The sequence below is a fragment of the Callospermophilus lateralis genome, chromosome 2 (genome assembly GCF_048772815.1).
Source record: "Callospermophilus lateralis isolate mCalLat2 chromosome 2, mCalLat2.hap1, whole genome shotgun sequence".
Classification (NCBI taxonomy): domain Eukaryota; kingdom Metazoa; phylum Chordata; class Mammalia; order Rodentia; family Sciuridae; genus Callospermophilus; species Callospermophilus lateralis.
Genome location: NC_135306.1, coordinates 149106724 through 149120132, shown reverse-complemented (window position 1 = coordinate 149120132; position 13409 = coordinate 149106724). Strand labels below are relative to the sequence as shown.

Below are 13409 nucleotides of genomic sequence, written 5' to 3'. Positions count from 1 at the left end.
GCTTATACTGTATCCTGCTCTGGCTATATTTAAGCCCATGTCTCCCACCAGACCACAAGTTCATTGGAATAGAAACTCGCTCCCTTCTAAAGGCCAAGCACTCACCAGCAGGGGTCACTGTGGATTTGCTAAATAACTAAGAAGGCTTTCTGTTCCTCTAGGAGCACTTACAGGCTGAAACATCTATCTCATCTCAGTCTGCAAGGTAGCCTGCAAAGGGAGGAAGAAGGGAATTATACCCATTTACAGAGAGAGAGGCAGCAGCTCACAGAGAAATGCACCGATACGGGGCTGCCCTCGAGGTCTGTGTGCTCTCCCCGCACCCAGAATGTTGCATTCCACAAAACAGACAAGTGGCCAATCATGGATGGATGGACACAAATCTTAACACAAGTGACTGACTGTGCTAGCCAGGAGATAGGAGACAGTTTTCAAGAAGAAAGAGCTCACCTAGAGGGAGCAGGTTTTCTGAGGCATTGATATAAATCACAGAAGTAAAGTGCTTGAAGTCCTTTTCCTTCACCTGTAGGAAGACATTTCAGGAAAAACACAACATTAGTTCCCTAAAGCGAACCTTGTTGAAGCTTCAGAACTTCTGTCAGAATGAACAAAGACCTAAAGGGACAAGAGCCACCATTAGCACAGAGTAGCAATGTGTTAAGGGCTGTGAGGGCTTTTCTGCTATGCTTTTTCTATTCTGAAATATTTCAAATGTAAGAAAAGCATAGTGACGGATACTCCAAAGACCTATGTAAACCTTATCCAGTTTTAATAAACATGAATTTTTTGCTTGAAATTTATTTAAAGATATAAACCATTACAGAGGGTGACTATCACCATCATAACCTCCCTCCAAGTTTCCCTCCCCAATCCCATAATAGCAATTTTGAATTGATGATCATCATTCCCATTCCTGTTGTATTATGTATAAATACCCAAATATGGGGGATATTCAGCAAACATAAATAGTGCTGTTTTCATGCTTTTTTTTTTTTTTTTTTGGTGCCAGGGATTGAACACAGGGGCACTCGACCACTGATCCACATTCCTATCCCTGTTTTATTTAGAGACAGGGTCTCACTGAGTTGCTGTTGCTGAGGCTGGTTTTGAACTCACAATCCTCTTGCCTCAGCCTCCTAGGCCACTGGGATTACTGTTTTCATGCTTTAAAACTTTCTATTAAATAAATCATATGATAGATATCTGTTCTGCAACCTGCCTTTTCACTCACTGATATGTTTTTGAGATTGACTTGTATTGATACATGTGGCTTTTTTTTAAGAGAGGGAGAGAGACAGAGAGAGAGAGAGAGGGAGAGAAATTTTTTTAATATTTATTTTTAGTTTTCGGCGGACACAACATCTTTATTTGTATGTGGTGCTGAGGATCGAACCCAGGCCTTCCACATGCCAGGCGAGCACGATACCGCTTGTGTTAAAGGCTGTGAGCCACATCCCCAGCCCTACATGTGGCTTTTTTGACATTATTTGTGTTGATACATGTAGCCCTAGTTCATCCATCTAAATTCCTTGATAGTGTTCCATTATTTGAGTATGTTAAAAGCTATCCTTTCCCAATGGATGCACATTTAATGTATTTCTAATTTTTCATTATTACAATAATTGTTCTCTAATAATTGTTTTCTCTAATGACATACTCCTATCAGATTGCAGGCTCTTGGGTTGGAAACTCAGTGTTATACAAGGAATTTCACTGGATCAAAATTCTAGAGGGCAAACTCAAAAACCAGATTCATAAGGTAAGTTCCTTTAATTCATATCAAATGAGACAATGACAATACTGAATTGATAGCAAACAAAAAATTTGTTTCTGGATGGATGCCATGCATGGTGCACACCTGTGATCCCAGGGGCTTAGGATGCTGAGACAGGTGGATCGCAAGTTCAAAGCCAGCCTCAGTAATAGTGAGGTGCTAAGCAACTCAGTGAGACCCTATCTCTAAATAAAATACAAAATAGGGCTGGGGATGTGGCTCAACGGTCGAGTGCCCCTAAGTTCAATCCTCAGTACCCCTCACCCAAAAAAAAGTTTGTTTATGAATGAGTACTGTTTTCATTCATTGAGTCTTTGCTGGCCTTCTCTGCCCTCCTTCCACATGACCATATTTTCAGTCCCCAGGGACTGCGGAGGCATAACAAATAAAACTAGAATAGCAAGTGCCACTTCAGATCTGGCTCACCCAACATCTTTGCTGCTGGCCTCACCTGGGATAACTTCAATCCACTCACGTTGATGCTGCACAGGTCTGATGGTTTCCTCACATGGTGGTGCTTCAGCTGGGACACAGGACAAAGAGTCAGCTCTTGAGGCCACAATAAAATGTAATTAATTAAGCTATTTTTGTTCCGTGTTGTCTTATTGGGAAAATCCCATAGTCTGTCATAATTTGCTTTGTTCATTCATTCATTATTTTTAAAAATATTTTTCTTAAGTTGTAGATGGACACAATGACTTTATTTATTTTTATGTGGTGCTGAATATAAAACTCAGTGCCACACACATGCTAGGCGAGCGCTCTACTATAAAAATTCTTTATTTATCTATTCATTCACCAAATATTTACTTAGCACTACTTTGAGACATATCCTATGCTAAATATATTAACAAACTTTCTTCTAATCCTAACCAAACCCTCTGACATAGGTAGCATTATCTTCCTTTTTAAATGAGGTTAAGAGATGTAAAGTGTCTTGCCTAAGATCCTACAGCTACTAATTGATAGATGTATGATTTGAATCCAAATCTGTAATCTTTAAACACTATGCTCTGTTGCCTACCACATCACACTACATATTTAAAGAGTTAGAAGTAAATCCCAGCTTTGTAACTTCTATATGTGTTTAATGGAACCTCATTCCTTTGTTCTGTTAATTATGATACCTCTTTGTTATACTTAGTCTCTGAACTAAGTATTGGGAAGACAATGGAGAAAAAGCAGGAACATGTCATGACTTCATGGAGCTTACAATCTCTTGGGAAGCCAAGTGGCAAGCAAGCATTTATCAATGTGATAAATATTTTAAAGGAAAAATTCAAGATCCTATGGAAGACAGTAACAGGAAGTCCTAACTTCAGCCTGAAAATGAGGAAATATTTACTTAAGAAAGTAAAATTCAGACTTAAAAGCTAAATAGGAGTTGGTCCCATGAGAGTGGGTGGTAGGGATTGGCAAGAGAAAGTGAGGTGCTTTTGAGAGGATGAAAACCACAACAAAGTTAGAGAGGCAGTCCTTAGATCATGTGGGTCCATGTTGGCTCTGTGAAGGAGTGTGGGTTTTATTCAATAACCAATAGAAAGCTGTCAGAGATTTTTTTTTTTTGGCAGGGACTTATAGTAGTTTTATAAAAATTGGTAAGTCTGATACACATGAAAAGGAAAAAAGTCTGATACACATTGAAAGGACGAAAGAACGGGAAACATCACTGTTGCAGGTATTGTTACCTTCCCAGTAATCACTTTTATATTCCTTCCTTATTACAAACACCAATGTTATTCACATTTCTCCAAGTGGATATGTTCTTAAACCCCAGCTGCAAGGGATAAGTTTTAATCTGTCTAAGCCAATCACAGAGGTATCATTCCTCTAATGGATGACTATGATATAGGTCTGGCCAATGAGATACTGGCTGCTAAGTGTAGGGGTGGGTAACCAGAAAAAATACTTCTAAAAATAGACATAAAGAAATGACCATCCCTTCTCTACTCTGAATATTATCCTCTATATGTAATGACTGGAATTGCTGCAGCCATCTTGGGACCATGAAGTCAATTAGCCCAAAGGACATATCAATGTCCTGTGATTGGCAGAGCAGAAAGATGGAAGGAACCTGATTCTTGGAAGATGTTATGAAACCAGTAAATTAATCTACACTAAACAATGTCTCTGGCTTGTTTTTATATGGAAAAAAAAGCATCCAATTGGTTCAAATTAGTTAGGAAGTTACTGGATTATCCTAATAATAGATGATGGTGACCAAGCTAAGGATAATGACAGCAGAGATGAAAACAGAGACTGATAATTTCTTATTAACTGCCAGGACTTGGATAGGAAGGAGAGGCCAGGATAAAGTGAAACCCTAGGTTACTGGCTTGGTAACTTGAGTAGACAGTAGTGCCAAAATAGAGATAGTATGGTAAATAATGGAAAAAGCAATTTCTTGGAACTTGGAGTAAGATAATTGTGTGGTAGTTCAATATGAATTGCCAGTGAAAAACTCAAGTGAAACTATCCAATAGGTAGCATGGATACCTCATTACTTTAAAAAGCATTGATGTTGTTTCTGCCACCCAAAGTGGCAACACAGGTAGCAAGCTATACTGATTAAATGTGGAAATGTATATGTATAGTCGTTCCTCAGTATCTGCTATAGATTGGTTCCAGGACCTCCCTTGGAAACCAAAACATATGGATGCTAAAGTCCCTTATATAAAATGGTGCAATATTCATACATAATGTATGCACATCCTCCTGCATACTTGAAACATCTTTAGATTACTTATAATATCTAGTACAATGTAAATGAGAGATGAATAGTTGATACTGTAGTTTTTAGGGAATAATGATAAGGAAAAAAATCTGCATATGTTCTATACAGACATTTTTGTTTTGTTTTTTGTTTTTATGTTTTGAATCTGTAGATGTGGAAACTATTGACATGCAGGGCCAACTGTATTTGGATATGAGGAGGAGAAAGACCACTATGGAAAGTGTTTGTCCCTCCTCAGTACTGCTGTTTCGGTCCTCCTCATTCTCAATGAGAAATGGAAACAATGAAACAAATTCCACATGTTCTGCAAAGAGCTGGTATTACCCAATTGAGGAAAGACAAAACCAACAAAATCTCTTTCAACCTCTGATCTATGCACACACCCATCTCTTGGGAACCATAAGTAGAATCTAGGAACAAAGCAGCTGCCAGAGAGTTCTTCTCAGGGAGCCTTGAGTGTTGGACTGGCCATTAATATTGATTTACAAAATGTGTCTTTCTTTGTAACTCCACTGAGGCATTGCAGAAAGCAGATGTGAAATTACCTGCTCCGTCTCCCATACAGCCTCCCTGCTGTCTTCATAAAGCCTGGCCCAGGCTTCAAGTAATACCTAATCAGCTCTTAGCCTTCAGCAAGACATGAAAGCCAAAGACAATGACTGGGAAAGGAGGCCCTCCCCAATCCCACTTGGTCCTGATGAAATCACTGCATGTCAGAACAGAACAGGAATCTTTCTGCCTATTAGGTATGGAATGGGATTCCCAGTGGACTCCTTCCCTGTGAACAACTTACTCCTTTGTCTCCCCAACTCGAAACAAGAGATTTTATTTTAGAGTATATAGGCCAGATTTCTAATCTTGGCCCAGCCACTTACGGGCCACGGTATCTCAGCAATAGTAATTTACCTCTTGGAGCCTTAGTTTTCACATCTGCCTAATGACAACAATAATAGGGATGACAATACTGTGTCTATCTCATGGGGTGAACATAAAGAAGGCTTCCCATCTAAAGAAGTTTTGGGTCCCTCCATCATTCAGGCTGTATTTGCCAACACTACTCTCATAATTTAGAATAGGCTGTGGGTAGCTGTACCAGAGCAGAGCAACTCCTTGCCCCCAACTCTACCCTCTTCCTCAGCTGATGCTGCCAGCCACTCCACGATGTGTTTGCTCTCACCAGAAAAGCACGATCCAGGAGATGTCCAGGAACGTCCCCTTGACTTTCCCGCTGAATCCTTTTCTTCCCCACACCGTCAAAAGAAACCTTCTTTGGGCATTCCTGACCTTCAGTGGGTGCCTCAACCATTCCCTTGGGCTTCTTCTTGAGGTTACCTTTCCGAGTCACTAACCAGTGTCCTAGTCCTGTTGGGAAGATCAGTTCAGTGAGAAGGGGTACACTCCTCCAAAGCTGTGAGTGCAATTACAAGATAGTTATCTGTAACCCTAAAATAAAAATTAGCTCTTGATTACATAATATGCACCAGACTCTGCACCACTGCTGGGTAGGGGTGTTTACATATTTATCTCATTTAACCGGCACACAAGCCCAGTGAGGGACATATTACTGCCCTTTTTCAAAGATGAAAGGGCTTAGACTAAAAGAGGAAGAATAAACTGCCCAACTCTTCACGTAATTTGATTCATATCCAAATTCTACTGTTTCTTGGAGACCCAAGATCAGGTATTTCTTGTTCTGTAAAGTCTTCCCAATCCCCTCTTAGGAAAACAGATCCCAGTTACTCCCCCATTGTCATCTCTTAGGTAAAACCAATGTGTGACCTTAATGGTGTCCATCTTCCCAGACCATCATGAAAGACTGTGTAGGGAACTCAAAATAGGAAAATGACAGGGCAGTTGGCATTTAAGACAAACAAGCAAATAAACAATAAATGTTCATTATCAAAAGAAGTGAAAAATTTATGTATGCAAAAAGAAGAGTATGAAGTTTACTGGTAAGTCCACCTACCAGAAACCTGCTTTCTCTTATATTAGCAGTTTATTTACTGATGGCCTTCATTGCAATTTGTGATTGTTTTATTTATTGCTTATTAGTATCCATCTCTCTCCTAGAGTGGAAGCTCTGTAACAGCAGGGACTTAATCTGATTCCTTCATCTCAGTATTCCTGAGGCCTGCATAGAGCTTACCATATTGTAATTGTTGCTGAATGAGTGACTTAATGTTAATTCTTGAGACATAGCAATACAATACAATAATCTATTTATACTTTTCTGGGCATCTACATTATTTTGGAAGCTGGAGTTATATGAATAAATAAAACAGAAGCCCTGACCCCGCAAAACTCAATAATATATTAAGTGTTCTGGAAGCCCAGAACATAAGCAGAATCTAGTAAATTGAAAGTAGTTCACTAATGGAGATTAAAAAAAAAAAAAACAGGCAGTCTAGGCAGAGCGAAAAGAATAAGAAATAATTAGAGGTACGAAAGATCAGAACAGCATAGCTATGGAAAACAGTGTGGTGCCTCTAACACCAGCTCTTTTCTGAAGCAGCCCCTACCTTGCCTCAGGGGCTCCCTCCCCAATCTGATCACTGTTGCCAATCCTGCTTCTTATGTGAGCCACTCTGGGCCTGGCAGTCCAAGTAACCAGTTTCACAAGCTGCCCCTAAAGTCCTGGGTATGGACTTTGATTCCCCCTTACCCTATCCTCATATCCTTGACTCCTGGAGACTTTTAAGTTGGTGCCAAAATTCTCAATGTGGCCAAAACGTAAGACCTGAAGTGTGTCAGGAGATCAACATGAGGAAAAAGAAATGAGGCTGGAGAGGTCAGCAGAGTCATGAAAAGTCCCCTAAGCCCAGTAAAAGGTTGTAATGGGATGGCTTCTAGCAGAAAGGGGATCCAGAGAGAGTCTTTTTTGACTTGTTTGTTCCTTTGTAATTTTTCATTTTAAGATAATCTTAGACTTCCAGAAAAGTTTCAAAAATAATACAGTGTTCCCTTGTAGGCTTTACCCAGTTTCCCTAATGTTTACATCTTACATAACCATAACACAGTTACTGAAACCAAGTGCTAAGATTTTGATATAAGATGTTCCCCGAAAGCTTCTGTGTTTCTGAAGGAACATTCAGAAGTGAAATGGCTGGACTGTGTGAACTATAACCTAATCAGTCCACCCAGTTTGAATGGACTGGTGGTAACTATAGGCAGGCAGGGTGTGGTTGAAAGAGGTAGGTTACTCGGGCATCTTCCCTGAGGCTCCTTCCCCACCCTCTCTGCTTCCTGACTCTGCCTGTGAGCTGAGAAGCTTTCCTCCACTGCTGTTCTTTTTTCATGATGTTCTGCTTCCTCTTGGATCCAGACCAATGGAATCAGCAACCTATGGACTGAGGCCTCTGATACCATGAGCCAAAATAAACGTTTCCTCTACTGTTATTCTTGTCAGATATATTGGTCACAGCAATAAAAGAGCTGACTCAAACAGAAATTGATTCTGAGAAGCAGGGTTAATGCTGAGACTAACAGGACCATGTGGTACAAAAGCCTTTGGAAATGGTTTGTGGGATGAATTTGGAAAAGTTTGGAAATGCAGGCTGGAAAAGCCTCAGCATGTTGTAGGCAGAGTTTAATGGGCAATTCCTATGGGAATACAAAAGACCAAAATGCCAACAGGGATACAGATTCTGCTCATGGAGTTTCAGAGGGAAATGAGGATTCTCTTGGGAATTGGACTCGAGGCCATTTGTATTACATTCTGGCAAAGAACTTATCTACATTGAGTTTCAGAGGAGACTTTGAACTTGGGCTTTGGGCAATGCTGACACTGTTAATCCCTGTGAGACTCTTGGAGTCTAAATGCATTTGCATTTTGAGATAGACTGAGATTGGGGGGGGGCAGGGGCAGAATGTTATGGTTTTGAAATGAGATGTCCCCCCAAACAGCTCCTGTGTTTCTGCAGGAATATTCAGAGGTGAAATAAGTGGACTGTGTGGTAACTGCAGGCAGGTGGGATATGGCTTGGAAGAAGGAATCTTCCCTGTGACCACTTCCACCCCCAGCCCTTCCCCTGCTTCCTGGCTGTCATGAAGGGAGCAGCTTTCTTTGCCATGTCCTTTCTCCATTATGTTCTGTTTCTCCATTATGTTACTTTGAACCCACAACATTAGAGTCAGTCATCTGTAAACCTTTGATACCATGAATGAAAATAAATTTTTCCTCCTATAAGTTTTTCTTGTTGGGTATTTTGGTCATAGCAATGTAAAAGATGACTAAACACCAAGTAATTAACATTGGTACAGTATGGGTTACTAATCTGAGCCTTTCTTTGACTTTTGCCAGTTTTCTCACTAATGTCCTTCATCAGCTCCAAGGTCTAATCCAGGATCTCACATTGCATTTGGCTGTCATGGCTCCTTAGTCCGTCTAATTCATGACAATTCCCCAGTCTTTCTTTTTCCTGTGTAATCTTGACACTTATGAAGAGTACTTGTCAAATATTTTTGTAAAATGTCTCTCAGTTTGTACTTGTTTGATGTTTTTTCCCCCAAGATTAGATTAAGGCTTTGCACTTGGCAAAGCTACCACAGAAGCAAAGTTGTGCCTTTCTGACAGCATCATTTCAGAGAGTTCATAAGGTCACTGAACCCTATTTCTGGTGATGTGAATTTTGATCAGATAAAGTAGTCTCTGCCTGGTCTTTCTACTGAGAAGTTACTATCTTTCCTTTCAAAATTAACTAATATACATTAAGGTTATTCAAATGTCCTGTTTCTCATCAAACTTACTTTATCATTTGCGATAGTTATGTGTCAGCTTCACTAGGGTATAATATACAGTTATTCAGTCAAACACCAATCTAGGTATTGCCGTGATGATATTTTGTAGGTGTAACTGATATCTACAATCACTTGGTGTTTAGTAAGAGACTATACTTGATAGTGGAGGTGGCTATCACTCAATCCATTGAAAGACCCTATAAGCAAAAGCTGAGGTTTCTCCTTCAAGTTTTCCTGGAAGAAAAAGAAATCTTAACTCAAAACTACAGCATTATCTCTTCTCAAAGGTTCCCTCAGCCCCTTCAATCACATATGCCAATTCCAGGGGGGAAAATTGTCTGTCTCTCTCTGAGAACTCTGACTGAGACAACATCCATGGTTGTTACCTGCAAAAAATTACTATGATGTTTGAATAGTGATTTCCTATTTCATTTATTCTACATTTATTAATTGGATTATACTGTAAGGAAGGGCTTTTCCTTCTCCCCCATTTATTTATTCAAATACTTATTTGCATCAGTATGGACTCATGGATATTTATTTATCCTATGGTTTACAACACACTCCTACGGTTATTTATTTCATTGCCCAGATTGTTCCAGCTTTGGCCATAAGCTCTCTTGTTTGGTTCCTGTGTCCTTTCAACCTGCTCCTGTCATTTTTCTGAGTACTTCTTTATTTTCTGGCATCACAAGCTGTTCCAGGCTCAACTTGTATTTTTTCCTGCCCCAGCCCTGCAAACATCGTTTTCTCTGAGGATCCCTTGTTCCTTTCAGTGCAGACAATATTTAGAAACCATGATCTAAGCAACAGTTACGTTCTTTTTTTTCTTACATGTAAACTATATTTATTACTTTCTTCAATTATTATACTGATAATACAATCCATACGTACTTTGTTTCAAAAATTTTAATGTGTTAGAATATCTCAGAATTTTGACCTACATTTCTATTTTAGTAAGAGATCTTGTGAAAAATTAGAATTACATTCTTCAGTACAGTGATACTTACTGGATTAGGCAAACAAATGCATCTCATATAGAAGGAGTTTCAATAAAATTTGGTGCATCTACGAATTTATTACATTTTGACTGCAATGTGTCTTGCAAAATATTACTATTTTTTATTGGTTGTTCAAAACATTACAAAGCTCATGATATATCATCTTTCATACATTTGACTCAATTGGGTTATGAACTCCCATTTTTACCCCAAATACATATTGCAGAATCACATCGGTTACATACTCATGTTTTTACATAATGGCATATTAGTGACTGTTGTATTCTGCTACCTTTCCTATCCCCTACTATCCCCTTCCCCTCCCCTCCCATCTTCCCTCTCTACCTCTTGTGCTGTTGTTCAATTCTCTCCCTAGTTTCCCCCCTCTTTCCCCTCACAACCTCTTCTATGTATTTTGTGTAACATTGAGGGTCTCCTACCATTTCCATATGTTTTCCCTTCTCTCTCCCTTTCTCTCCCCCCAATCGTTTTTGTTTAATGTTAATCTTTTCCTCATGCTCTTCCTCCCTGTTCTGTTCTTAGTTGCTCTCTTTATATCAAAGAAGACATTTGGCATTTGTTTTTTAAGAATTGGCTAGCTTCGCTTAGCATAATCTGCTCTAATGCCATCCATTTCCCTACAAATTCTATGATTTTATCATTTTTTAGTGCTGCGTAGTACTCCATTGTGTATAGATGCCACATTTTTTTTTATCCATTCATCTATTGAAGGGCATCTAGGCTGGTTCCACAGTCTAGCTATTGTGAATTGTGCCGCTATGATCATTGATGTGGCAGTATCCCTATAGTACGCTCTTTTAAGATCCTCAGGGAATAGTCCGAGGAGGGCGATAGCTGGGTCAAATGGTGGATCCATTCCCAGCTTTCCCAGGTATCTCCATACTGCTTTCCATATTGGCCTTACCAATTTACAGTCCCACCAGCAGTATACAAGTGTACCCTTTTCCCCACATCCTCGCCAACACTTATTGTTGTTTGACTTCATAATGGCTGCCACTCTCACTGGAGTGAGATGGTATCTTAGGGTGGTTTTAATTTGCATTTCTCTGACTGCTAGAGATGGTGAGCATTTTTTCATGTACTTGTTGATTGATTGTATGTCCTCCTCTGTGAATTGCCTGTTCAGGTCCTTGGCCCATTTGTTGATTGGGTTATTTGTTATCTTATTGTTTAATTTTTTGAGTTCTTTATATATTCTGGATATTAGGGCTCTATCTGAAGTGTGAGGGGTAAAAATTTGTTCCCAGGATGTAGGCTCTCTATTTACCTCTCTTATTGTTTCTCTTGCTGAGAAAAAACTTTTTAATTTAAGTAAGTAGCATGCAATGGAGGAAGGACAGCATCTTCAACAAATGATGCTGGGAAAATTGGAAATCCATATGCAACAAAATGAAACTGAATCCTTTTCTCTCACCATGCACAAAAGTTAACTCAAAATGGATCAAGGAACTAAATATCAAATCAGAGACACTGCGTATAATAGAAGAAAAAGTTGGCTACAATCTACATACTGTGGGGTCGGGCTCCAAATTCCTTAATAGGATGCCCATAGCCCAAGAGTTAATAACAAGAATAAATAAATGGGACTTACTTAAACAGTTACGTTCTTTACTACTGAGGTGTTGTTGCTCTCAGCAGACAAACATATCTGTACAACACACACAGATATATGCCTATATTTATTTCCGTATCTCTCCATCTGTAGTGAGTATGTGTGTGTGTGTGTGTGTGTGTGTGTGTGTGAGAGAGAGAGAGAGAGAGAGAGAGAGAGAGAGACCAACCATGAATTCATACTGATAAGCTCCATTGGAAGCGGGGGCCAGGGAAGGTTCCTATGTGAAAAATAAAATATTAAAGAGAAGTGGGGAGAAAAGAATGGAGAAGAAAGTTCTTCCAGCATTTTATGTAAGTTGTTTCCCCTTGTCTAAGGTTTCTGTGGTTTCAGCTACTGGCAATCAATAGCACTCTGAAAATATTATATAGAAAATTCCAGAAATAAATAATTCACAAATTTTAAACAACTTTTAGTATACTATATTGTTAAAATTGATGTGTATAACAATTATAACAATATATATGTTAATCTCATACTGTATCTAATTTTTATAAACCAAACTAGGGTTTGGGCTTTCCACAGTTTCAAGTATCTACTGAGGTCTTGGAACATATCCCCCCACAGATAAGAGGGAACTACTTTCTACATATAGTGACTAACAAGTCACTACTCTGGCATAAACAAGACATTCTTCTCTCTGTCCTACCCTTTCAAAGCAACAAATATAATTCATATTTATATGACCATGGTCCATCTACAGGTTTCTGCTCACTGTTAGGAAGAGTTCCTGCTCCATGGGGAGCTTTTAACTACATAAACATTTGAAACTCTATTTAGCAGAAGTCAAGCTTAAGCCACTTTATTTAGAAGCTGGGTAGAATATCATCAATAAGAGACAAAGGCAGAAAGACACACACAAGAAAGACTGAAGGCTGGGATAGTCAGATAACTTATTGGAAAAAGTAGGAGAAGGGTGGAGGCTTCGTGGATGGAAAGAGTTTGGCTAATTGGAATGAAGGCTAGAACATTCAGGGAAAATAAAAAAGCCAAATGAAAATAGCACTGTGGAATAGGGTCTGGGAATGGGGTCATAGAAGACAGTAAGGGCAGGTTATGCTGGGAATGACAGAATACCTGCTAAAGGAGTCAGGCAAGAGAGTCATTGAACAAAAGTGGGCACTGTAGTTAAATGCACACTGTAGAAGTCTCACTGGGGGTGCTGTGAAAGATGGATAGGAGGGGCTGGGACTGGGATCAGTGGTGGAGCGCTTGCCTAGCATGTGTGAGGCACTGGATTCAATCCTCAGCACCACATAAAAACAAATAAAAGAAAGTTCATTGACAAATAAAAAATATTTTTAAAAAAAGATGGATGGGAGGGTATAGGCTGGCGGGAAGAGGCAGGAGGGAGTAAAAAGGAGGACATGATATGAGGAGCAGTGTGAAGCAGGAGCGGATGTGAGGAAAAGGTACCAATCTGAGAGTCACCTGACCTTCCTCCGGTATCCGAAGCAGACTTTTGGCTGGAAAGCAGTTGCTGACGTAAGGCTTCCCTTCATCCAGCTTGTAGACTCCAGAGGAGGCCAT

General features: G+C 39.6%; 1 protein-coding gene across 4 annotated transcripts in view; it reads right to left on the bottom strand.

Annotated features, from left to right (window-relative positions):
* Positions 1 to 13409, bottom strand: part of Xrra1 (X-ray radiation resistance associated 1) — a 59490-nt gene extending 46081 nt beyond the window's left edge. For 3 of the 4 annotated variants that reach the window (XM_076843971.2, XM_076843973.2, XM_076843974.2), the window contains exons 1-4: positions 13316 to 13409; positions 5686 to 5870; positions 2226 to 2297; positions 451 to 523 (exon numbers count right to left, since the gene is read on the bottom strand). In XM_076843971.2, the coding sequence (XP_076700086.2) occupies positions 451 to 523; positions 2226 to 2297; positions 5686 to 5870; positions 13316 to 13409 (424 nt within the window). The remainder of the gene's footprint in view (positions 1 to 450; positions 524 to 2225; positions 2298 to 5685; positions 5871 to 13315) is intronic. The other variant, XM_076843972.2, reaches the window with a different exon arrangement.